Source organism: Macaca mulatta, chromosome 19 (genome assembly GCF_049350105.2).
Source record: "Macaca mulatta isolate MMU2019108-1 chromosome 19, T2T-MMU8v2.0, whole genome shotgun sequence".
Taxonomy (NCBI): domain Eukaryota; kingdom Metazoa; phylum Chordata; class Mammalia; order Primates; family Cercopithecidae; genus Macaca; species Macaca mulatta.
Window position 1 is genome coordinate 66370399 of NC_133424.1, and position 24056 is coordinate 66394454.

The 24056-nt window shown below is 57.0% G+C and overlaps 2 protein-coding genes across 40 annotated transcripts; one reads left to right on the top strand and one right to left on the bottom strand.

Annotated features, from left to right (window-relative positions):
• The first annotated feature begins 1720 nt into the window (after positions 1-1720).
• CNOT3 (CCR4-NOT transcription complex subunit 3) lies at positions 1721-19639 on the top strand. Of its 38 annotated transcripts, none has more exons than XR_013410170.1 (19): positions 1721-1961; positions 4430-4495; positions 6885-6962; positions 7078-7145; positions 7400-7474; positions 7618-7707; positions 7962-8090; positions 8194-8289; positions 9554-9776; positions 9867-10000; positions 10557-10613; positions 12086-12467; positions 12550-12673; positions 13484-13682; positions 16176-16275; positions 16379-16577; positions 16816-17031; positions 17673-17798; positions 19270-19639. XR_013410170.1 is itself a non-coding variant. In XM_077981262.1 (19 exons), exons 3-19 carry the CDS (start codon positions 6938-6940, stop codon positions 19366-19368), a joined length of 2259 nt encoding a protein of 752 aa, XP_077837388.1. In that variant the 5' UTR covers positions 1721-1961; positions 3235-3472; positions 6888-6937; the 3' UTR covers positions 19369-19639. The 38 variants fall into 38 exon arrangements, 18 of the variants coding, with proteins under 18 accessions (XP_077837388.1, XP_077837387.1, XP_077837393.1 ...); XR_013410174.1 differs by having other exon boundaries at positions 9557-9776; XR_013410173.1 differs by having other exon boundaries at positions 6888-6962; positions 9557-9776.
• LENG1 (leukocyte receptor cluster member 1) lies at positions 18472-23689 on the bottom strand. 2 transcript variants are annotated; one of them, XR_013410239.1, is made up of 5 exons: positions 23535-23689; positions 22241-22420; positions 20718-20980; positions 20350-20473; positions 19597-19892 (listed from the first exon to the last, which is right to left on the bottom strand). XR_013410239.1 is itself a non-coding variant. In XM_001082125.5 (4 exons), the coding sequence occupies exons 1-4, from the start codon at positions 23664-23666 to the stop codon at positions 19676-19678; spliced, it is 792 nt and encodes a 263-aa protein (XP_001082125.4). In that variant the 5' UTR covers positions 23667-23689; the 3' UTR covers positions 18472-19675. The 2 variants fall into 2 exon arrangements, 1 of the variants encoding a protein (XP_001082125.4); XM_001082125.5 differs by lacking the exon at positions 20350-20473 and having other exon boundaries at positions 18472-19892.
• Positions 23690-24056: the final 367 nt, after the last annotated feature.

Genomic DNA, 24056 nt, shown 5'->3' on the forward strand with positions numbered 1-24056 from the left:
TGAACTGTGGACCATGTGCATCACTGGGGCACTTGTTAGAAAAGCAGAATTTGCATTTTAACACATTCCTAGGTGATTCCGGAGGAGTCTGAGAAGCACTACTTTGTGCAGGGGCCACAATTTGAATAGCAAAGCTCTAGAACAATAACTCTAGGCTTCATTCCCGTTGTCTGCATGTGAGCCTAAGAATATGGACTTTTGCAAGCGTTCCTCCCTCTCTTGCCTCAGGCCATTCTGATGTGCTGACCGACTCCATACTTGTTCACGTTCACTTCTCTCTGGGATTTATCTTACTTTCCACCACCTAGACAGGAAGGGGAGGATCTGGCTTCCCATCTCGGTTGTGTGACCCTGGGCAAATGCCTCCGGGTTCGTGGAAGCCTCAGTGTCTAGTAAGTTTTCAATCACAAGTCATTCCTCACATTCATTCATCTATTCCTTTGACAAATGGTTACCGACTACTTCCTGCGTGCTAAGTGCTGGAGATGCAAAATCCAGACAGGGAAACCGAATAATTACGAAAATGACGGTAGACGTGCAAAAATAAATTCTAACGAACAAGGCGCACAGGAGCGCTCCGCCCGGGAGGTCAGGGAAGTTTTCTCCCCAAGAAGATGACAGAGCTGAGACCTGAAACGAGCAGGAATTAGGGAGCCACCCGTCTCCTCTGTACCTTCGGCGGCGTCCTCAACACGCTAAGGAAGCGGAGATGCAGAGGAGAATGACTCTCCCACCATCTGGTCGCCTAACCAGGCAGGGGCAGGACAAAAACTCCACGCCTCACGTTTCCCAACCAATTCTGCTATGCACGGTGCTAGTGACTTAAAGCACTGTCTCTGGTCCCTTCCTTCTTTCACTCAGCAAATAATTTCAGAGATGTGCCAACACGGAGGCACTTGGGGAAAGAAGAGGCAGCTGAGAGACAGGGAAGGAGCCTACCTGGCCAGGACGCAAGGGTTGCGCCCAAGTTCCACTTCTGCCAGTTACATACACCCTCTTTCACACGCTCTACGAGCAGCTACCGCCCACTCGCCACGCTATTGGTCAAACTAGCATGAATGATAACCGTTAGGGCCAACGAAGAGAAAGGGGTGGACTTTCTTGCCCAGCTCCTCCCCCTTGGCCCAGTGGCTGTTTTGATTGGCAGATGACTTCGGCTCGGCCCCCGCTTTGAAGGCACCTGTCTGTCTCCCATTAGGTACGCGGCCTCTAACGCCCACACTCCATGCCTTCCTCCGCTTTCCCCACCCACTTCCAGGACCAACCAATTACTTCAAGGCAGAATATGCCCCCGCAACCAATTAAAAAGAGCTCTAAACTTGACGGACGACTTCCCGCCCCTGGACTGTCCTAGCTCCTCCCCGCGACCAATTGTTTTAGGAGAGGGGGGCGGATACATCCAATCAGCACGACACAGGTCTCTTGATTGACGTTCGGGTCCTCGCGCTGGCGTGTTGTGCCCTGAGGCGGGAGGAGGAGGAGGAGCGGGGAGGAAAACCTGAGCCAATCCTAGCAGGCTGCGCGGGAGGCCAATCGAACGCCGCGCCTTGGAGCAATCACCCAATCCGCGAAAGGGGGCAGGGCACATCCCTGCCAGGAACCAATAGAACGCCTCCAAGGGTCAGGAGCGACGTTCAGCGGGAGCAATGACAGGCCTATATTCGGGACTCGGGGGCGGGTCGGCGCCAGAGACGAGAAGAGAGGAGGGGAGGCCTCCTCCGCCGCCGCCATCTTGGACCGGGCCCGGTCAGCTTCCGCGGAGCCATCGGCAGACGCCGCGGCCTCCCTTGATCCCCGACCCCCGTCGTCAGAACAACCCCGGGCCCACTCCCCCAACCCCACTTCCGCTTCGCGCCGCTATCGCGATAGCGCCCGGGCCCGGGGCGCGAGAAAAAGGCGGCGGGCGCTCGCCTCCCCCGCCTGTCGCGATACGCTCCTCAGCGGCGGCGCCAGCTCCTGTGGTGAGAGCGTCAGGCTCGACTGGGCCGGACCCCTTCCCCTCCTCCCCCCGGCGCCATCGGCCGCCCTTCCCGCAGCCTCCCGCCCTGGCGACACCGCCGTCTGTCGCGACATGGCCTCCCCTCGCCTGCCCCCTGCCGCCGCCTCTGCAGCGCGGGGCTCCCGGCGGGGGGCGGCTCCCTCCCTCTCGCCCTCCCGTTCCTCCGCCTTTTTCACGCCCTTCAGCGCCGCCCGGGGGTCCTTCCGCGACCCGGACCCCGGGCCCCGCCCGCCGCCACCTCCCCGCGTGGCATCGCGTCGGGCCCCCCGGTAGGGGTGTGAGGGTGCGAAGCCTCCCGGGCGCGAGGTGCCCGCCCCTCTCCGCGTCGGTATTGGCTCCTGGCTGGAAGGATGGAGGCGCCCCTGGTCCCAGGTGCCCGCCCTCTCGGGGCTCAGGTGCCTGCCCCCCTCGGCCTCGGTCCTTCGCGTTGGGGGGCAGCCTCCGCGCCGGGGCTTCTCTCTCGACGGTGGCGGGGTGGGGGGTGTGCCAACACCCCGGGACAAGGACCTCAGCGGGGTGGGGGAGTCACCCTTCCCAGGACCGAGGCCACCCTCCGCATCCCTCCTCAGTGCTCCCCGGAGCGCAGCCTCCCCTGGATCTCAGGTTCCAGCTGCCCGTCCCTATCGGATGGGAGCCTCTTGGGAGAGGAGTGGAGGAGAAACTCCTCGTTAGTTGGAGCCTTTGCCGAAGTTTCCACCTCTGTAGTCTGCAGCTCTTCCCTCTCGTAGCGAGAAGCGCCCTGGGTGGCTCAAGCCTCGCTTCCCGCTGCACCGGGCGCCTGCCTTTTGGGGGGGTCTGGCTTTCCCCCACCTGGGGTACAGGACCGTCCTCAGTGTGGCCCACGTCTGGCCTCAGCTCTCACACTTCTTGGATAGTGCTGTCTGCCCCTGGCTTTGCAGCCTTGAACTCCCCTGCATCCTGACTCTCCGACCTGGGCGTGGGCCTCTCCCGGTGATGTCAGGGCCACTGTGGTCTTGCTGCTGGGGGCTGCTGGGCTCCCCTGGCGCTCAGGTGCCTGGTGAAGGACACTAAGCCCCCCACGCTGTCCATGTTAGTGAGCTCCCACTGCGGGCAGCGCCAGCCCTTCTTTCTGAGCAGTCCCTGCCGCTCAGTGCAGGGCGGGCACCCCCCCACCCCAGGTGAGCTCTCCTGCCCTTTTGGTGAGGGGTTTTGATGTCTCCCTTCACCCCTGCCTGTGAGGCTTCTTCTGCCTTCACACCAGTCTCCTCCTTTAGGATGTCATCTCTCCAGGGACCAAGAAGCCCACTGCCCTTGATATTTGCATCAGATCCCACACTGTGGGTTTGTTATCTTCCCATCTACCCTCACACTGGGTGTCAGCAGTTGGAGAACAAGGGTTTCGCTTTCCAGCCCCGCTGCTGGTACTCCATGGGAGTAGGAAGCTTCCTAGACCCGGGTTCCTGTACTGCGAGGTGGGGGCTCTTCCCTCTGGGGCTGTGCCTTCTCTCCAGGGTAAGGACCCTTTCTTGGTGTTGCCTCCCCCAGGGATAAGGTTCTTGCCATCCTTGGTATTGGTACGGCTGCTCTTCTGGATTTGAGGTGTCCACGCCTCTACGTGTGTCCCCACCGTAAGGCTGAGGATCCCTCTCGGATGCAGGTGCCCCCGGCTAATGCTTCCAAAACCCCGTCTTGATTTTTCACTGTATGGGGTAAGGCATAGTTGCCTGGCTGTGTGGATGTAAGATACCTGAGTCTCAAGCGGGAGACTCCACTGTGGACCCCGTCCCTGGGACCAGAGACTTCTCTGGTGTAGACTTTCCAAAGTAGGAGTTTCCAGCCCCCAACCCTTGGCAGGGGCATCTCAGTGGAGATGACTACCTCCACCCCAGGCCCTAACGCATCCTCCTTCTAGAGTCTCAGAGCCTCTGTGTGGCCATGTCAGCAGCCACCCAGGTTAAGGATCACCCTTCAACATCAGTTCCCAGAGCTCCTTGCTGCAGAGGCGGAAGCTCTCCCAGATCAAAGGCGCCTCATGACAAAGACCACTGTGTGGGCACATGACAGCCCCCAAGGTTAAGGACCGCCCAGTGTTAGTTCCCCAGGACTAAGCCTCCTGCCCCTCCCTCCTCGAGTCTTTGTGTGGTGGTATCATCTTCCCTGAGGTGAAGTTTGGGGGGTTCTTCTTTACTGGTTTTGGCCCTCATGTAGGTGTGTTGGCTCCTGTGAGGCTGGTGTCCTGCTCACCCCACCCCACCCCTTGTGGGTCCCTGCCCTGTGGGGATGTGTGTTCCTCTTGGGTAAGTCTCCTGGGCCAAGGCTCCCAGACTCCTCAGTGCTCTCGGAGAGCCTTTGCTGCTGGAGCACGGGTTCTTCACGCCTGGGAGCGGACCTGCGATCACCACCTTCCTTGGAGGATCTTGGTGGACGCCCCGCGGACTGCAGCAAATGGGGCTCTTTCTTCTCTGGCAGCGTCTCAGCTTCGAGACTCAAGCTCCAGCTTCCCTTCTCTCTGGTCCTTTGCCAGGGGGACCAGAGGTACAGACACCCTCATGATATAGGAATTTTCTTGGGGGGAAGGTGTTGTCTCCGCTGTGACTAAGGCTCCAGCCTCTATAGGGGACAAGTACCCTGGGCCTCTGGCACTTGCCCCTTCTCTGTGGAGGAGCTGCCTCCTCGCTGGGTCTCAGCTGTAGCTGACTTCGATGTCACGCTGTTCTGTCTGAAACATCACCTCCCTGGGCTAGGGCTCTTGTTCCCCTCCAGCTGGCTGCTGACCCCTCCAGGACTTCCTTCTCTTGCTGCCACAGTGTGGTCTCCTCTCTGGGGGTGTTCTTCCTCTGTGCTAGGGCACCAGTCCTTTCCGTGTGGAGACGCAGGGAGGGTGTCACCTCCCTAAGGTGTCGATTGCCTTGTTTAGGGGTGAAGACCATGAGACCTCTTCTCTCTCTGGGCTGGAGCACCTGCCCATGACCCTCTGTTGGGTTCTTGGGATGGAAAGAGGGAGCGTACGCTCTCGTTTCACATTCTTGTTCCCCCTATGCAGTAAGAGGCTTTTCTGTGTTGGGGTGTTGGACTTTGGTGAGGATCTCTGCACACCTCAGGGTTGGTGTCCAGGCCCTTGCCTTGTATAAGCTCCCTGGATCAAAGGGACTTGCCCCTCCTCAGTCAGAATCCCCACTGCGGCACTTTCTCCTGGGTCCTTTTGTTGTTGCTTTGCCTTCCTGGAGATTCCCCAGGTGTGGCATGTTAGCTGACTCTGACTCTGAGCGGGGGTGCTGCCTTTTGCTTTAGGTTGGGCCTTTTACTGAGGAGATTTAAGTCCCCTCAAGTGTAAGGTAGCACCCCTACCTATTACCACCCAGAATGGGTCCCGGCAGTGTTGGGAAAGTTCTCTCTGGGGTTAGGGTACCAGCCCTGTCCTTTATGGGCTTCTTGTTCTAAAGCACACCCGTCCTATATGGTTGCTGCTAGTCACATGTGGTGATTAATAACTAGTTAAAAATGAAAAATTCGGTTCCTCCATTACACTTGCCATATTTCAGATGTTCAGTGGCCAACAGATAAGCATAAATAGAGTGTTTCAAGCATTGCAAAGTTCTGTTGGAGAGCACTGTTTGCCAGATGTTCCCTTCCTTGTGGGTGAGGACCCTCTTGGTGTGACTTCCCTCTGTATTGAGGCTCTTAGTCCTCAGTATGGGGCTGTTTCTGTCTTTACAGTAAGTGACTACTCCCGGGTGCCCTGCCCTGCACAAGTAGAGTGGGAGCGGCCCCTGGATCCCAGGGAACTGTGCTTTTCATTACAGGCCCCCTCCCTGGAGGGGAAGAGGGCAATCTCCACTGGTATCTCAGAAGTCTTCTGAGCATAAGCCTCTCTCCCCAGGGCTCCCCGGTCTCGCTGTCAGGCCCTAAGATGTGTCTTCCCTTGGACTCAAGTTCCTTGGAACTCCCTTTTGACCTCAGTCTTCTCTGGGTTCCATGTAATTTCCTTTAAAATAAAGATGCTTCTCTCTTTAAGTTTTGGGTTCCTGCCCTGATGGTGCCTGTTTCCCTGAGTCTAAATTACCAATCCACTTGATATGGGATTCCTTCGTGTGTGCAGATTGGCTCCCCACAGCTGTGGTACCTTTGCACCCTCTTATCTCTTAGTAAGATTTCTGTCTTCTCCCAGGTCTCTCTTGGGTGCTGCCTTCTGCCCCCAAATCTCTAACCCTTCTTGGTGTCAGTTTCTTTGGGTTAGGAGTGTTATTTCCTTTTGGTTTAAGGATCCTGCTCTGGAATAAATTTCTTGGTGGTTTAAGTCCCTTCTACTTGGCATTCAGCCCTGTCTGTCTGAGTGGGTTCAGCTCTTCATAGTTTTCGGCATCTCTGCTCGCCGTCATTTTCCCCCACCCCCAATCTTTCTTCTCTCACCTACAGCTTACACACACACACAACACACACGCACATGCCCTTCTCTGTGAGCTGCCAGTTTCGCTTGTCTGCTGGCTTGTCTGAGGGATGACCTCTTCTAGCCACCTCTGTACCCAGCCCCTCTGAGTAGGAAGTGTGATCTGCAGGGCTAATGCCTTCATCCCAGTCATCAGCTGTGTGCAGCATGACTTTGTCCTGCTCTGAAAAATCTTTTTGAGTGTAATCTGGGGAGAAGGTACTCCATGCTACAGGAATTTTCCACTTCCTGAGTCAGAGGCACACAAAAAAGTATGTAACTTTTCTTGTTTCAACAAACTTATGGGATCCTCTGTTGGCCAGACACTGTGCTGGGCAGTCAAGTGAGCATCAGGAGAACTGGGACTGGTCTCTTGTCAGATAGCAAATGCTTCTTTCCTTTACCAGTCCCACCTACCTAACTATGCTGACTAGGTCCATGTCTCTGGGTTTTTACCAGCCGGAGAATACGTGTTAATTCCTCTCCAATCTCTCCCAGCAGCGTCCGTCTCCAAGAGAGTATGAAGAGAGTGCGTCTGTAGGGCAGGGAAGATGGCGGACAAGCGCAAACTCCAAGGTACTAGACTGACTTCCTGCTGCACCTGTAGCCATGTGCTCCCTCTTCGGAGGACTGCTCTTTAGATACCTGCCGCCTGGGCAGGATTCTCACAGCCTTCTTCCTCCCTGGCCAGGTGAGATTGATCGCTGCCTCAAGAAGGTGTCCGAGGGCGTGGAGCAGTTTGAAGATATTTGGCAGAAGGTACAGGGGCTGAGACCCTAATCATCTGGGTCTTCAGAGAGGAGGGCACAGGAAGAAGGTTCAGGACCTCTGGGTGTTAACCAGGGGGAGGGGCTACATATTGCAGATGCTGAGGACCTAAGAGAATAGGCTCTAAGACTCATTGGGGGTAGGGGTTGGGGGGTCCTCAAGTCCCTAGCATAAGGAAGACTCAGTGGAGTGGGTACTGGGACATCCCCTCCCACACTGACTTCTGAATTCCCTCCATCCCTCAGCTCCACAATGCAGCCAACGCGAACCAGAAAGAAAAGTATGAGGCTGACCTAAAGAAGGAGATTAAGAAGCTACAAGTGAGGGGGCTGGGGGCCTGGACGCCTGTGTCCTGAGGGTTGAGGGAACTGGGAGAGTGGACTGCTGGGTCCCAGGGAGAAGGAGCTGTGGGTCCCAGTTCCCGGATCCTGAGGTCTGACTTTCTTGCTTTTCCCATCTGCAGCGGCTGAGGGACCAGATCAAGACATGGGTAGCGTCCAACGAGATCAAGGACAAGAGGCAGCTTATAGACAACCGCAAGCTCATTGAGACGGTAGGAGCCTAGAGCCTGAGTCCTAGACAGGTGGGAAGGTCACCAGATTCTTGAGATCTCAAGGGGCGGAGGCAGCACGGCCAGACCCCAGAGTTTTTCAAGAGAAGTAGGGTTTCTGGAGCTAAGGGAAGGAAGAGGCAGCAGACTCAGAGCTCAGAAAGTAGGGTCATGAGGCTCAGGTCTGAGTGTCTGCTGGCCCTTAGTCACCTCCTTTCCCACCTTTGAGAGCCCCCTGCCAACTACACTCTCTACAGCAAATGGAACGGTTCAAAGTTGTGGAACGAGAGACCAAAACCAAAGCTTACAGTAAGGAGGGCCTGGGCCTGGCCCAGAAGGTAGATCCTGCCCAGAAGGAGAAGGAAGAGGTTGGCCAGTGGCTCACGGTGAGTTGGGGTGGAGAAGAGGAGGTGAACTCTGAGGATCCTGAGCCCTGGGTGTAGGTGGGAACCCTGGCTGATGGCTTTCCTCTTCCTCTCCCTCCCCTAGAATACCATCGACACGCTCAACATGCAGGTGGACCAGTTTGAGAGTGAGGTGGAGTCACTGTCAGTGCAGACACGCAAGAAGAAGGGCGACAAGGATGTGAGTGAGGGAGACCCCACACCTTTGGGATGGGGATGGGCTGGCCAGCAGGAGGCCAGTCATTTAGGCTCCTGGGAGTTGGGGCCTGGATTCCTCAGGCAGACAGGGCCAGCAGCCGGGATTAGGGATTTGAGAGACAGGATTGGGAGGGCTTAGCAGCTGCCTGGGTGGGGCAGGGAGGAGGTCAGACAGAATCTCAGGGTCCCCTGGGTGTCTGGGTAGACAGTGGGGCCTTCGTGAAGAGGAGCGATTTGGGGGAATGTGAATGCAGGTTGAGCTTGAGCCACAGAGTAAGCGTGAGACCTGAAGGACACCCATGGCAAGAGGCCTCCTGGCACCCAGAGGACGCTGGTCCTAGGGAGAGCACAGTGGGTAGAGACAGGCAGAACATGGAGAAGGCAGAGAACTGGGCCTGAAGGAAGAGAGGAATCTGGGACGAAGCTGGATATTGGGGTCCCAGGTTCTGAAATCTGGGATTGTGGGGTATGAGTTCAAAGGGATACAAACTGTATGGACTTGTTGAAACCAGAAACACAGGGAGGGGAGAGCCGGGTCCTCAGGGAAGCTCTGGGTGGGAAAGGGTCAGGAAGTGGGCGATGACAGGGTTGGGTGTCAGATTCTGAGGGGTTTGGGAACCAGGGGCTTTTGGGGAGATGATGGGTCCTTGAACAGAGCAGGGATTTGGAACTGAGACTAAGATGTTAAATGCTAAAGGGGCCTTGAGAGGAGGGCAGGAGCGAGGCTTATGGATCTTCGCTCCCGCTGGGATAAATGGGTGGGGTTGGGGGACCTAGTGATGACAAATACCATCATGATTCTAAACAGCAAGCTCCTCACAAATGGGGGTTATCATTATTACTGCTGGAGCAAGCTGGAGGGTATCCGTATGCCAGAGGCAGTCAGTGGTGGGCAGGCTCAGTTGAGAAATCTGGACTCAGTTGAGAAATCAGGTGAGGTACAGATGAGGCCAAGTCATGGGATGGCACAAGGACCTCTGGGGTTGTTTAGAGGTTTCCAAGGACTCCTGGAGCCAGAAACGTGTGGGAAGAGGAGGGAGCAGAGCAGTGGGATCCCAAGATGTCAAGCCCTGTGGTCCCCACAGGGCTCAGAGGGTGGGTGGACCCCATACTGCCCTACCCCAGAAGGGGCTGGCGTGGAGGCTTTGGGTCTCTACAGGGGTCAGGGACTGAGGACAGGTTCTGTGGGGGCAGGAGGGGCCAAGCAGGTGGTCTGCAGCCCCTGAGCCTGGCCCTGGGCTCGCCAGCAGAAGCAGGACCGGATCGAGGGCTTGAAGCGGCACATCGAGAAGCACCGCTACCACGTGCGCATGCTAGAGACCATCCTGCGCATGCTGGACAATGACTCCATCCTTGTTGATGCCATCCGCAAGATCAAGGATGACGTTGAGTACTATGTCGACTCATCCCAGGACCCCGACTTCGAGGAGAACGAGTTTCTCTACGATGACCTGGACCTCGAGGACATTCGTGAGGCCCTGGGGCTGATCGTGGCACAGGAAGTGAGGGTCCAGAGTGGGCTGTGAGCCAGCTAAGCATGCCCTTCTTCTGCCCCCACAGCACAGGCGCTGGTCGCCACCTCCCCCCCCAGCCACAGCCACATGGAGGATGAGATCTTCAACCAGTCCAGCAGCACACCCACCTCGACCACCTCCAGCTCTCCCATCCCGCCCAGCCCAGCCAACTGTACCACGGTGAGGCCCCACGGGGCATGAGTACCTTGTGTTTCCAGCAGGGCTGGACTCGAGGAGGCAAATCTGGGTCACTCCAAAGTGGCTAGGGGAGAGTAATTGAGGAAACACAGATCTAGGTATCCAGGGTCTAGGCTCTTGGAGCACACCCTAAGATCCTATATCTGGGTCCCTAAAGAACATAAAGAGTAATAGGGTGTATCCTGGGCCAGTTTAGGTCCTGGATCTGGGAGATGGGAGGGGCCGGTGCCTGGGCTGCCTGAGGAGGCTGGGTAGCTGGCCACCTTGGGCAGGGATCCAAGGGTTGGATTCCCTGTGGAGAGCAGGTTCCCAGATCCTTAAGAGGCTGGTGGGTCAGTGCTGGCTCCCAGAAAACAAGAACATTGGAGAGCCTGAATTTAGGTGGTTTCTCCAGGCAGATTAAGGACAGCTGTTTGACCAGCTCTGGGGCTGCAGTGGCAGTCAGTTGGGCCCAGGGCCCGGGACATTCAGAGATTGGCGGTTCTCTGTCAGACCCCCAGAGGTCACACAGGTTTCTGTTCTGCCTCCCCTACCTCAGGAAAACTCTGAAGATGATAAGAAGAGGGGACGTTCCACAGACAGTGAAGTCAGCCAGGTGGGTGTGAGTCTGGAATGGATGGGCATGTTGGGCAATATCCCAAAGGCACATTGAGACCTGAGTGCTGGCCACTGTGCTGGGCTGGTGGACACAGGTGGGTCAGAAATCAGTGCTGCCCTGAGGGCAGGTGGGCAGGGCAAGTGGACAGGTGACTGGTGCTGTGGTCAAGGGGGTGGCACAGGTCACCCCCAGCCTGGCCAGGCAGTCAGGAGATGCTGCTGCGGAGTGCCCTGGGCTTGAGAGTCAGGTGAGTTTGCCTGGCAGGGAGAGGCGGCAGCCAGTAACAAGGGGAAGTTGTGACAGAAAGCCTGGAAGTGTGGAGAGATGGCTGGCCTGGTGTGCAGGGCCAGGGCTCCAACTGTGAGCACAGGGACTGGGACTGTCAGGCTGAGGGGCTCAGGCTTTGTGGACCTGAGTGGCCTCCAGAGCCAAACAAGCCTAGGAAGTGATGGGGCTTTGCTGTGCTGATAACACACACTTCAAGTTTCTGAGAGGAGACGGTGGTGGGCGGTGCTTCTCCAACTCCTTTAACATCGCCCAGGACAGGAGCCTGCTTTCGGAAATGCTGCTACAGAAGAATGTTAGGCAGGAGCAGCGTGGGCCTGAGGCCCCTCTGTGGGCTAACGGGATGGATGGTTTCGAGGGGACACCCTGAGTGGGCACTTAGGGGGCTGGCGTGGAGACTAAGACGACCCGCGGGTAGTAGGGAGGGCGGGCAGCAGGGCCAGGAGGCGATGAGGAGAGACACTGAGGCAGATACTCCAGGGGCCAGGCTGGGCTCTGCCACCTTCCCAGGCTCCCACTGCCAAGCAGCGATCCCAGGAGAGAAGTGGTTAGTCAGTCCTGTTGGGCGCTTGGTAAGCGCAGGGAGCCTGTGGGGTGGCTGGAAAGAAGTGCAGGAGGTGGTTAGGCTCAGCAGCCTGAGTGCTGTCGGCAGCTGCCTGCAGTGGGGATACCATGAGCACATTTACCCTCCCACCACTTTCTGGAGTGCTGGTAACTTACAGCCCTGTGAGTAGTTTCTATGACCCTTCAGGTGATGTTCAGAATTACTATCCAATTTCTAGCTGTTTTTCCTTCTACTCTTGGACATTAAGCTGCTCCAGCTAATCTCATATTGAGGACATTTAGGTGTTTCCCACTAGTCCCCTGGCTTCCAACAGATGGATCTTCTCTGGCTGCCAACCTAAGTTGTGGTCAGATCCCTGTGGGGGTGTCCGTGGGGCGGTGTCCAGGCAGGACTTGGGAAGCTGGGCAGGCTGGAAATCAGTGTGAGTGTTTTAAGCATGAAGGTGACTGAAGCCATGAGGGTGAGTAAGGTCACCCAGGTTCCCAGGAGGGCGGGAGCAGTTGGGGGCAGCAAGACCAGAGAGGAGGCTGCTGGGACGAAAATGGAGCCTGAGGTGGGGGTGGTGAGGGAGACCAGCTGGCCCACTGGGTCCTGATCCTCTGCTCTCTCCCACCCGCAGTCTCCAGCCAAAAACGGCTCCAAGCCTGTCCACAGCAACCAGCACCCTCAGTCCCCAGCTGTGCCGCCCACCTACCCCTCCGGCCCCCCGCCTGCTGCCTCTGCCTTGAGCACCACTCCTGGCAACAACGGGGTCCCCGCCCCAGCAGCACCCCCAAGTGCCCTGGGTCCCAAGGCCAGTCCAGCTCCCAGCCACAACTCGGGCACCCCTGCCCCCTATGCCCAGGCTGTGGCCCCATCGGCTACCAGTGGGCCCAGCACGACCCAGCCCCGGCCCCCCAGCGCCCAGCCTGGCGGAGGTGGCGGCGGCGGAGGTGGAGGGAGCGGCAGCAATAGTAACAGCAGTGCCGGTGGAGGGGCTGGCAAGCAGAATGGCGCCACCAGTGAGTGGGGAGGCAGCGGGGTGGGCATGGGCGGGGCTGGGCAGCCGCCGGCAGCCCTTCCCATTTTATTCTTTGTTCCCAGGTTACAGCTCAGTTGTGGCAGACAGCCCGGCAGAGGTGGCTTTGAGCAGCAGTGGGGGCAACAATGCCAGCAGCCAGGCCCTGGGCCCCCCTTCCGGCCCCCACAACCCACCTCCCAGCACCTCGTGAGTGTCTCGGCCATCAGCAGGGTTGGGATGGCGGCCTTTCGGCACAGAGAGGCGCTGGTGCCTCACCCCTGCATCAGTGGGTTCTGGGCCCCCCGCCCTTGCTGCTGGGAATGTCCGAGCACTGTCCTCCACCTCTGTCGGGTGTTAACACCCCCACTTCTTTCCAGCACGGAAACTACATCAGCCTCCCTGCTTTGCCCTTCAGAACATTCTAAAATATGTTCTCATCTAAGTGGAAGTTTTCTCAAGAACCCCATACCCTTTCCTCCCCATTTCTGTTACCTGCCCAAGGGTACTTGATTACCACTGGAGGGTCACTGTTCCACTTTTCAAAGTGAATTGTCTCGAAGTCCTCGTTCCTCTGCAGCCACTCCTCCAAATCTTAGCTCAGACCATTCCCCTGTGTCCGCCTGTTTCCCGAAGACTGCCCCAAGAAAGATCAGTGTGCACAAAGGAAAGGCCTGCTTCCTGGTCCCCTCACCCCAGCTCCAGCTGGCCTGCCCAAGAGGGAATGGGCCCTGCGTCCACCTGCCCAAGGCAGCTGGTTTTGATCAGCCTGTGGCCTGGTGGAGCACCCGAGAATCCTCACTCCCACCCCCGCAGCTCTGCTCTGCTGATGAGAAACCATTCCAAAGATTGGGTTCTGCCTTTGTTTGCCCAGAGCCACTTTCTCCCATCTGTCTACCCTCAGCCGCCCCTCTCAGATCCCATCTGATGTGTGCAGTCTCCCCTCTCTCCAGCCAGGCCTCTCTGCCCATCCCACCCTCAGGGGCCCTCCTCTCAACCCCTCTCTTCCATGCTCTCCAGGAAGGAACCCAGTGCGGCAGCCCCAACAGGGGCTGGGGGCGTGGCCCCAGGCTCAGGGAACAACTCAGGGGGACCCAGCCTCCTGGTGCCACTGCCTGTGAATCCTCCCAGCTCCCCAACGCCCAGCTTCAGTGATGCCAAGGCAGCCGGTGCCCTACTCAATGGGCCTCCACAGTTCAGCACCGCCCCGGAAATCAAGGTGGGCTCCTTGGACATCCCCCGAGCCTCTGTGTCCTGACTCTGCTGCTCCTTTCCTCCAGGTCTCTAGCTGCGCCCCTTGCCCCAACCCCCTTTCTGGATCTCTCTCTCTCTAGCTTTCTGTCCCCTTCTCACACTTGCTCGTTCTCCAGGTCTTTCTGTACCACCCTTCCCGTGACCTTGATCTCTGGGGGCTCTCATACCTCCCCTCTTGTTCCCTCCAAAGCTCTGTTTCTCTGGGTCTCTTTTCCTTTCTCTTGGTTATACTTGTTGCTTGCTCTCTCTGGGTCTCCATCTTCATCCCCACCCAGGCCCTCAGTTTCTGTCCCCATTTGTCCTCACAAGGCATACCAGTCTCTCTGGTTCACATGATCCATTACCTAGCTCACTACCCTCCTTTTCCTAGCTAAGAAACCATTTCAGTCAAGAAGACACTTGTTGAAGTCCACTGGGGGCCACGCTTTGTGTTGGGTGAATGCAGCCTGGTTCCTCCCTTTAGGAAGCTTCCCTGCTGGGGCAGCTGCAGGGAAGGTTGCTGTGGGCCCACTGAGGGGCATCTGAGCTGACCTGGGAGACAGGCCCAGGAGGGCTCTGAGAGGTGGTGATGTTTAAGCTGAGACCTGGACCAGGCAGGGGGGCTAACAGCTGCAGGAAGGGCTTCAGGAGGTGCTTTAGGAGGAGCATGCATCTTTAGGAGGCTGGGCAGGATGCAGCAGAGAGGAGAGAGGTGTCCACTCTGCAGGAGGCAGTGCCACCAGCTGCAGGGCTGAGATAGTGGGTGTAGCAGGACAGGACGGGGGGTCCTGATCATCCAGGCTCAGGAGCTGGGGCTTGGCTTGTGAGCCAGTATCCTGTAGTGCAGCTTCCACGGGGAGGCAGCGTGTGCGCCCAGGCTGTCCGGGTCCAAGTCTTGGCATTGTCCTTTCTGTGCCTTCCCTTCATATGGGAAATGGCAATAATCACAATTATACCTACCATATAGGTTTATTTGGAAGACTAAATCATTCTTACGAAGCTATTGGAACAGTTTCTGACCCAACAGAAGCATTAATTTTTTTTTTTCTTTTTTTTTTTTTTTGAGATGGAGTCTTGCTCTGTCACCGAGGCTGGAGTGCAGTGGTGCCATCTGGCTCACTGCAAGCTCTGCCTCCCAGGTTCAAGTGATTCTCCTGCCTCAGCCTACTGAGTAGCTGGGACTACAGATGCCTGCCACCACGCCCAGCTAATTTTTGTATTTTTAGTAGAGATGGGGTTTCACCATGTTGGTCAGGCGGGTCTCGAACTGCTAACCTCAGGTGATCTGCCCGCCTTGGCCTCCCGAAGTGCTGGGATTACAGGTGTGAGCCACCGTGCCTGGCCCAAATTTTAGAAGTATGGTGGACAAGATATTTATAGTGCATGCATTTTTCTGGAAAAAGGGGAAACAGCAGCTTTGAGATTTTCAAAAGGGGTCCATACCTTTTAACATCACCACCAACAAAAAGGAATTGCTGGGGTGGGTGGTCGGGAACCGTGGCAAGGTTTGGAGTAGAGAAGGAACAACATGACTTCATTGGAAAGGTCCCCCGGGGCTGGTGAGGACAGGATAGAGGGAGGGTGGTCTGGGTAGGAGAGGACAGGCTTGGGCTGCGTGGGGCATGGTGGCGTGACAGGGAAAGGAGCCATCCAAGGTGGGTTAGAAGCAGGACGGATAGCCGGGCGCGGTGGCTCACACCTGTGATCCTAGCTCTTAGGGAGGCAGAGGCAGGAGGATAACTTGAGCCCAGGAGTTTGAGACCTGCCTGGGCGATACAGCAAAACAGGATGGATAAGCCTTGGCAACTGATGCATTGTGGAGTCCCGCACAGGGCTGGGGTTAGGGACAGCTGCACGTGGCCGGAGGAGATGGAGGAACCAGCCCTGACTTTGGGGAACAGAAGCCTGCTGTAACCTTTGTAATAGGAAACGAGGCTGTGGCTACAGGTCTGGAGACCCAGCCTACCTGTCGCCAGCAAGGAGACTGAAGTCTAGCAGGGCTGGGCTCACCCTGATCCCAGTCACCCCATGCCAGTCAGAGGCAGAGAGCTGAGCATGTAGACTCCTGCCTCCTTCAAGACAGGCGGGAGCTCTCCCAGCATGTAGGTGTCCCTAGTGAAGCAGCGTGTACTATTGGCACATCCTTTGACAAAAATGGTAGCGCACTGTACATAATTCTGCAGGTTGGCGTTTACTTCTGTAGTATGTCACGAACTTGTGTTTTGAAAATCTCCGTGCAGTATTCCACGGTGCAGAGTCCCACTTACTAGACGTTCCTCTGCTGATGAATGTGTCAGTCGTTTCCAGTTGTTTCCCTACAGTTTGATGCTTTTACCTGTCATGGGTAGATCATGAGGAGTGGCTCATTGGCCCTCCACAGCCCCCAAGCAGGGCAGGCGAGCGCATCTGGGACCTGTGTCAGGCTGCACTTGCTGCTGCAGCCCAAGTGCTCAGGCCAGGCCTCTCGTTTCCTCCCCAGGCCCCTGAGCCTCTGAGCTCCTTGAAGTCCATGGCGGAACGGGCAGCCATCAGCTCTGGCATTGAGGACCCTGTGCCAACGCTGCACCTGACTGAGCGAGGTGAGGAACCCAGGATGGTGGGGAAGCAGTGGGCCAAAGAGGAGGGGCTGGCCCCTGACCCATCCTCACCACTGAGGGGCCGGACCCCCACCTCTCCCCACAGACATCATCCTGAGCAGCACATCAGCACCTCCGGCCTCAGCTCAGCCACCCCTGCAGCTGTCAGAGGTGAACATACCGCTGTCGCTGGGTGTCTGTCCGCTGGGCCCTGTGCCCCTCACCAAGGAGCAGCTCTACCAGCAGGCCATGGAAGAGGCCGCCTGGCACCACATGCCCCACCCCTCTGACTCTGAGCGTATCCGGTGAGGGTCCCAGGGAAGGGGGGTGGGCTGGGGCTCGAGTCTTAGCAAGGAGGCAGTGGCTAAACCTGTGAGGCTGTGGGTAGAGCGCCAGGCCCCTGACTCGGGCTCTCCACTGAAGGTCAGCACCGCCCTGGGTCTTTCTGTACCACCTCCCCTGTGGGGATGCAGTTCTGAGCACCCTTTTGGTCAGGGCAAGACTAGCAGGCAGCTGGCACTGACCTTCCTGTTGCTCCCACAGGCAGTACCTCCCCCGGAACCCCTGTCCGACGCCCCCCTACCACCACCAGATGCCACCCCCACACTCGGACACTGTGGAGTTCTACCAGCGCCTGTCGACCGAGACACTCTTCTTCATCTTCTACTATCTGGAGGTACAGCAGGGCCCCCGGGGCAGCCTCGGGCCCCCCGGCTTCGCCGCCACCGCCGCCGTCCCCCCTCGGGCTAGAGGGGTGAGGTGGGTGCCCCACTGCGGCCACTGGGACCGCACCCCCTCCCTATTCCCAGTCCTGGGCCCCCCCCCCCCCCGCCAATTCAACCTGTCCCTGTCCCCGCTTCCAGCCCAAAGGTGTTAGAACTGCTCGGGTTGAGAGCGAGGCCAGTCCACTGTGGCTCACCCCAGCCCTTCTTCCAATAGCTTACTGGCTAACCCATGGGGTCCCCCCACAGCCCTGCTCCAGCAGCCCCTCAGTCTAGGCCGACCCCACTCCACTCGTCGGCCATTCTCAGGCCTCCCTGGAGGCCACTGGGGAACTGTCCAACCTCCTCCCAACCCCAGTGAGTCATGAGTGACCTCCACCCTCATCCCCGCTTGGGAAATTTTCTAAATTGCCTCCTCTCTCAGTTCTCATCACACATTAGTTTTTCTTCCTTCTCAAAGCTTCTCTGAAAGCAATTTTCACCTCCTGTCTCATTTTCCTTCTCCTGACCAGCATTGGTATGTTCTGTGCCCCCAGCCCCATCTCCACGAGGATTGTCCAGCCCAACTGTGGTCTGTGGCGGGGGCCGGGGTTCAGCCCTGATGTCCTGCCCTGTCCCCCTGGCTCCCCACCCAGTTTGGGGGCCCCCTGATCCCCCTCTCCACTGTTCCTCCCCCAGGGCACTAAGGCACAGTACCTGGCAGCCAAGGCCCTAAAGAAGCAGTCGTGGCGATTCCACACCAAGTACATGATGTGGTTCCAGAGGCACGAGGAGCCCAAGACCATCACTGACGAGTTTGAGCAGGTGAGGGCCCCGCCCCCTCTCTTCCCGCTGCTAGGGTTGGGGTAGAGTCCCCAGGCTCCAGGCAGCCCCTGCTGGCCTCTGCGCCCTCGCCTCCACCTTTCAGCCGGCGCAGTCCCTCAGCCTGACCACGTTCTCCTCCCTCGGGCTGTCTGCTCAGCCTGGAACACTGCCCTCTCATCCTCCACTTGGCCAGCTCCTAGGCCTCCTGTGGGTCTTAGCCCAAATGTCCCTTCCTCAGACACCTTCCTGGCGCCACCCAGCCCGGTCCCTCCCCCTTGCAGTGCTGGGCACACTCGCTTGGGTGTGGGATTTTCCCGGTATGTCTCCCTGTACCAGGCTGTGGGCTCTGCTGCCCAGGGACCTTGATGGGCCCCCCTTTCACCTCCAGGTCCCAGCACCCAGCAGGGCAGGGGCTCAGTGGGGAAGCTATTTTTTTTAATGGGCTTCTCAAGTTTTAATACTGGGAAATTCCTGCTTCTTGCAAACACTCTGGAGCCAGCCTACCTGGGTTTGAGCCCAGTCTAGCTGGGTGACTCTGGGCAAGTCACTCGAACCTGTGTGTCTCAATTTCCTTATCTGTAAAAATGGGGGGAAGAAGACCTACCTAATGCAGTTGTTATGAAGATTAAATGAGTTAATAACGTGTAAGTACTTAATGGTGACTGCTACATAGTCAGTGTCATGGATTTTTTTTTTTTCCAAATTACTTTCAGTGTGTTCTACAGTGACGTTTTTTTTCCCACCAAATACTTCCCTGAAGCCGAGCCCCTTCATGGGGATGAAGTATTACAAGGTCCTTGTCCTCAGAGAACTCAGTTCCCTCTCCTAGTTTTCCCAGGTTGCCATCTTTGATGCATTTAAAACATTCATTCAGGACCTAGCTCCTCTCCCACTGTGTCCTCAGACATTAACTACAGACTTCCTGTCCTTTCCTGGTTTGCCCCAAAACCATCCTCCAAGTTAGTACATTTCAGGCCATCCAGTCATTCAGAAATTCCCACACCACTGCCGTCACCAATAAAATGTCCCTGCAGAGTGCTTGGATTTAGACTCTGAGCCTGTTCCATTCTCTAGAACAAGGGTGACAGTACCCACTGCCTCGAGGTCTTTGTGAAGATTAAATGCTAGGCTATGCATCCTGTACTCACACGTGAGAGGCGCTCAAAAGCCGCAGCCCTCGAGAAAACGAAGGCTGTGCACTCATGCCTGGTGCTGGTGCTGGGGCCCCGCTCTGGCAGCTGGCTTCGGTGGAACCTCTGCGGCCCCCTCCGTTTCCTCCTCGCTGAAGTGGCATAACATTTCCTACCCAAGAAGAACCCTGTGAGGGTGCAGTGAGTGTGCACATGCAGGGCAGTTGGCCCGGCGCCTGACACACCTACAGCCCTAAGAACTGTCCCCTTTGGCTGTCGGTCCGGCCCAGATCCCAGACCACCTCCTCGTCCACTCACTGACCGCCTTCTCCCCCGGCCAGGGCACCTACATCTACTTTGACTACGAGAAGTGGGGCCAGCGGAAGAAGGAAGGCTTCACCTTTGAGTACCGCTACCTGGAGGACCGGGACCTCCAGTGACACCGGCCCCTCCCTCTACCCACCCCCTTCCCCCGCATGCTGATCCCCCTGCCCAGGCGAGGGCCCTGCCCTGGAAGACTGGAGGGAGGCCCCAGGCCAGGGGCACCCCCTCTCCCAGGAAGCAGGGAGGGGCCGGGAGGTTTTCCTCTCAGCCCCACCCTGGGGGCCCGGGGGCGAGGGCTGCCCCCTCCTCCCCTCCCCAGTGAGGGACATTTTTTGGTAAACCTATTTTCATTTTGGAAAATATTTATGAATAAATAGTTTTATATGACGGCTGGCAGCAGCTCTCCTGTACCCCCCTCAGGAGTCAATGAGCAAAGTGAGGGTCCTGCTGGCGGGGGCGCCGGGCCAGCTGGGGGTTGAACTGGGAGTTGTACCGCCGCCTCCGGTCATCTGTCTCTTCTTCCGGCTGAGCCTCCTGTAGTGCCCGGCCTTGGACCCGGGCCAGCAGGGCCTCTGCCCGAGCCCTCTCAGCTGCTTCCCTCCGAAGACGTTCAGCTCGAAGCTGGTCCAGGGATGGAGGCCTGCGGGGAGAGGAGTGAGGTCAGAAAGCTGGTAGCTCCTAGGAGGCCATTCCCCCAACCTCTCCCATAGAGGGAGCTGCCGCCTGGAAGCCCTGCTGCGTCCAGTACGCCCCAGCCTCAGCTCTCAGGTCTTCTACAAGAAGCCGCTTGGTGCTGGGACACCATGGGCACGTCTCTGGCCTTCCCTTCTGTGGACTTTGGTCCTCCCCAGTCTTTAAGATCTGATGCTCCTCCAGGTCAAGAAAGCACAATAAGCAGCCCCCTGGCCCTCTCTGGGCCTCAGTTTCCCTTTCTAGAGAAAAGAGTACAGGCAGTGTACCCCCTCTAGACCAGGGGTATGGAGACAAGCCTGCTTTTACTGTCTTAACCCAGCAGCTCTCAAACTGTTTGGTCTCAGGACCCCTTTATACTCTTTAAAACTGAGGACCCTAAGAGCTTTTGTTTAAATAGATTCTACCTGTTAATATACTGCAAATCAGAAGTGAAAACTAAGAAAGTTTGGACACAAGCATCTGTGCCATCAGCCGTCAGAACGAGGGTGTCTTCTCATCACACAGCCTCTGGAAACCTGCACTATGTGCCTGAGAATGCGAGTGAAAAAGGCCAACAGTGTCAGGAAAATAGGCTTGATACCACGGCACCCCGGGAAAGGGTGGCAGGACCCCTGGGGCTTCCTGGACCACATGTTGAGAACCACTTCACCCAGCCAGCCCTTCACCGAGTCCCTGGTTGTCCTGACCAGAGACCCTGCAGTGCCCATGCTGGGCTGCTGCCAAGCCCTGAAAGTCTGGGCCCTGGTCTGCCGAGGAGGGTCTTCCTTCTTACTCCTTGGGTCGCAGCTTCTCAGACCCCTCCTTCTTTTCCTTTCTGCTGCAATTGCCTTCACCGCTGTGCCGTCTCTTCTTCCCCAGATGCTTCTGCATCTCCCGAAGAGGGTCCAGACGGCTCTTGATCTTCTCATCTGGGGCTGGGCCAGGAGGGGGCCCCCCTCGCTCTGGGGGTAGCTGGTACCAAGGGGGTTGAGTCTGTGCCTCCGCTGCACTCTGGCCCAGGTACGTCAGGATGCCCAGAGCTTTCTCTTGCCTCTCCTGAGGGGGCCAGGAAATACAAGAGATGGGATATAATCTTTCAAGGTGTCAGGTGTGTCTCCCTGACATAGGAATCTAAGCAAACAGGTACCTAAGGCTTGTCATGAACCAGTTGTACCAGGTGCTGGGGATGGAAGACACCAACAGAGGCCAAGTTCCCCGTGGGGGGACAGTGGCAGGTAACAGCAGGGGAAGGAGGGGACAAGTGGAGCCACTTGAGTGTTCAGAGGCAGGCATCTTTGCAGAGAGACTTGAAGAGAAGCCTGAAGGGATCAAGCAAAGCAGAGGAGCCATGGGTGGGGTCAGCAAGTCCAGAGACAGCAGGTGAGTGACAAGAGCTCATGTACCTGTTTTTTTTTGAGATGCAGTCTCGCTCTGTTGCCCAGGCTCGAGTGTAGTGGCACCATCTCGGCTCACTGCAACCTCTGCCTCCCAGGTTCAAGCAATCCTCCTGCCTCAGCCCCCCTAGTAGCTGGGATTACAGGCACGCACCACCATGCCCGGCTAATTTTTGTATTTTTAGTACAGACGGGGTTTTGCCATGTTTGGCCAGGCTGGTCTTGAACTCCTGACCTCAGGTGATCCATCCACCTTGGCCTCCCAATGTGCTGGGATTACAGGTGTGAGCCACCATGCACGACCAGACATACTTTTTACACTTGATCTTAGCCAAAAGGCAAGAGGCGAATGATTCGCCTTTTTTTTTTTTTCTCTTTTTTTTTTTGAGATGGGGTCTCGCTCTGTCACCTGGGCTGGAGTGCAGTGGCGCAATCTCAGCTCACTGCAACTTCCACCTCCCAGGTCAAGCGATTCTCCTGCTTCAGCCTCCAAGTAGCTGGATTACAGGCGTGCACCACCACACTTGGCTTATTTTTTTGTATTTTTAGAGATACCATGTTGACCAGGCTGGTCTTGAACTCCTGACCTCAGGTGATCCACCCGCCTCAGCCTCCCAAAGTGCTGGGATTACAGGCATGAGCCACAGCTGGCTGATTTACATTTTTAAAAGCCTATCAAGGTTTCAGACCCCTCCAGTTTTGAGAACTGAGCAGTTTGCCTAGCAGCTGGGGACCTCTAGCATCTACCTCCAAGCCCTGTGGGTGCCCAGATGGCAACACTTCTTAAGTGTCATGCTTTGGTATGGTTCTAAATTCTGTGTGTTCGTTCTCGTTTGACCTTGATCACAAGCAGTGGCTAAAGTGCCCTCTCCCCCCAACTCGATTCATGGCTCCTCTAATGAAGTGGGTGAGGCCAGCTTACTTTCTCCTGTCGCTTTTCTTCCTCGTACTCTTTATTGCCTCTGATCACTCCTTTCCCTTCCTCCAGCAGCTCCCGAAACAGGTCCACAGGGCCAGAACTTGGGGCTCCCGCCTCTGCTGCTTCAAGCTCAGGCAGTGAGTTCTGATGTCTGGCTTTCTTTCGTAGGAATTCTGTACGGGCCTGGGGAGAAAGTTATAGGCAGGGCATTCAGAACCTAGAGGTGATTCAAGAACTGTGAGTCTGGTGCCCACCACAGAAAATGGCAGTCCAGGGTGCTGGGGTTATAAGAAAGGGAGCACTAGACGCCTAAAAGAGGCACCTGTCCTAGCTGCGGGTGAGGGTAGGCAGATGAGGCAACGCCTGGGTTTTGTAAACTGCCTTTCAAATCGTAAACCACGGGTCATCAAGGATGGCTGGAAGGAGGTCCCTGGCCTAAACCAAAGGGGTTCCTAACCTCAAGTGAGACAATTAAAACAGCCATAAAGGTAGACCAAACTGCATTAGGCCAGACGATCTGAATTCTAGCCATGGCTCCAAGTCACTACCCCAAGTCGACTGCTGAAGCCCTGTCCCCCGCCTTCGGGACGCAGATTTCAAACAGCGCTCAGCAGCCTACTGAGATTCTAAAAACCCAGACTACCTCCCACCCACTGTGGAGGATCAGACTAGCTAAGGAACTGAAAGTTGGGTGTACACCAAACAGATTTAAGGAGCCATACAGAAAGCCCGTGTTTGTGTGTATGTGTCTAGGGGGCGGTGCAGGAAAGGGCTCGCCCGATGGCGTGGAGCCTGGCTGTCCCCCTCTCCTTAAATGTGCCTTCCCCTCACTGAAGCCATCTCACTCCGTGCAACGGAGATGACAGTGCCCCTCTAAGAACGAACAGTGCCTCCTGGGGATTCCGCAAGTCAGGCGCTCTGCATGTAGTTAGCATACAATAGGTGCTCAATAAATAAACTGCGCAGGCAAACTAAAACGTGATCCGAATTTCCTTGAACTGTCCAAGCGCTCATGTATTCATTAAATGTTTTTAAGCTGCTCTTTTGTGCTAGACACTGTTCCAGCCATGTGAAATACATCAGTGGGGGGAAACTAAGACGAAGGCGAGATCAAGGGAGGTTTCGTGGAAGTGGCCACAAGGTTTGCAGAGCAACGTCCTCGAAAACGGGATCGGCGCCTGGTCCCGAATTTCACACGGGGCACACTGAGCCTGCGCAACGCCTCCGCTTCCGGCCCCCAACCGCGGCGCGTGCGCGCTGGGCTCCGGCGGTCAGCCCGGCCGGCCTCCGAGCTTACCTCTTGCTGAGCCAGCAGCGCCCTCCGCTCACGCTCCTTCTCCTCCTCCCGGGCCTGGGCCTCGTCACGCCGCACGCGGGCGACATTGTCCTTATTCCGGACGTGCCAGCTCTTCTTGGGCAAGATATTCATGGCGTCGTAGCTGTCCAGGGACTGGCACGCCCGCCTCTTTGCACTTCCGATTGGCGAGAGGATGCCCCCCTTCCTCTTGTCCCTACTTCGACCGCAGATTGGTTCCGAATTAGTTGGTACGGCCCCCTGGCCTGTAACGACAGGTGATTGGCTGAGACGTCCTTTTCACAGCGAATGTTAGGCGTTCGGCTCGTGGTATCCCCTAGCAACCGCCTCTTATCACAGATCTGAACCAATCATAAGTTGGCCCGCCCCGATGCTACCACATGCGGCCGTCGATTGGTCGACATGACCGTCAAGTCTCCTTGCGGAAGTGCGCTCCGCACCGACAAACATGCCCATACATTTGATTGGCTCCTGCCCTGCGGTAGCCCTGCCCCCACCTTCAGG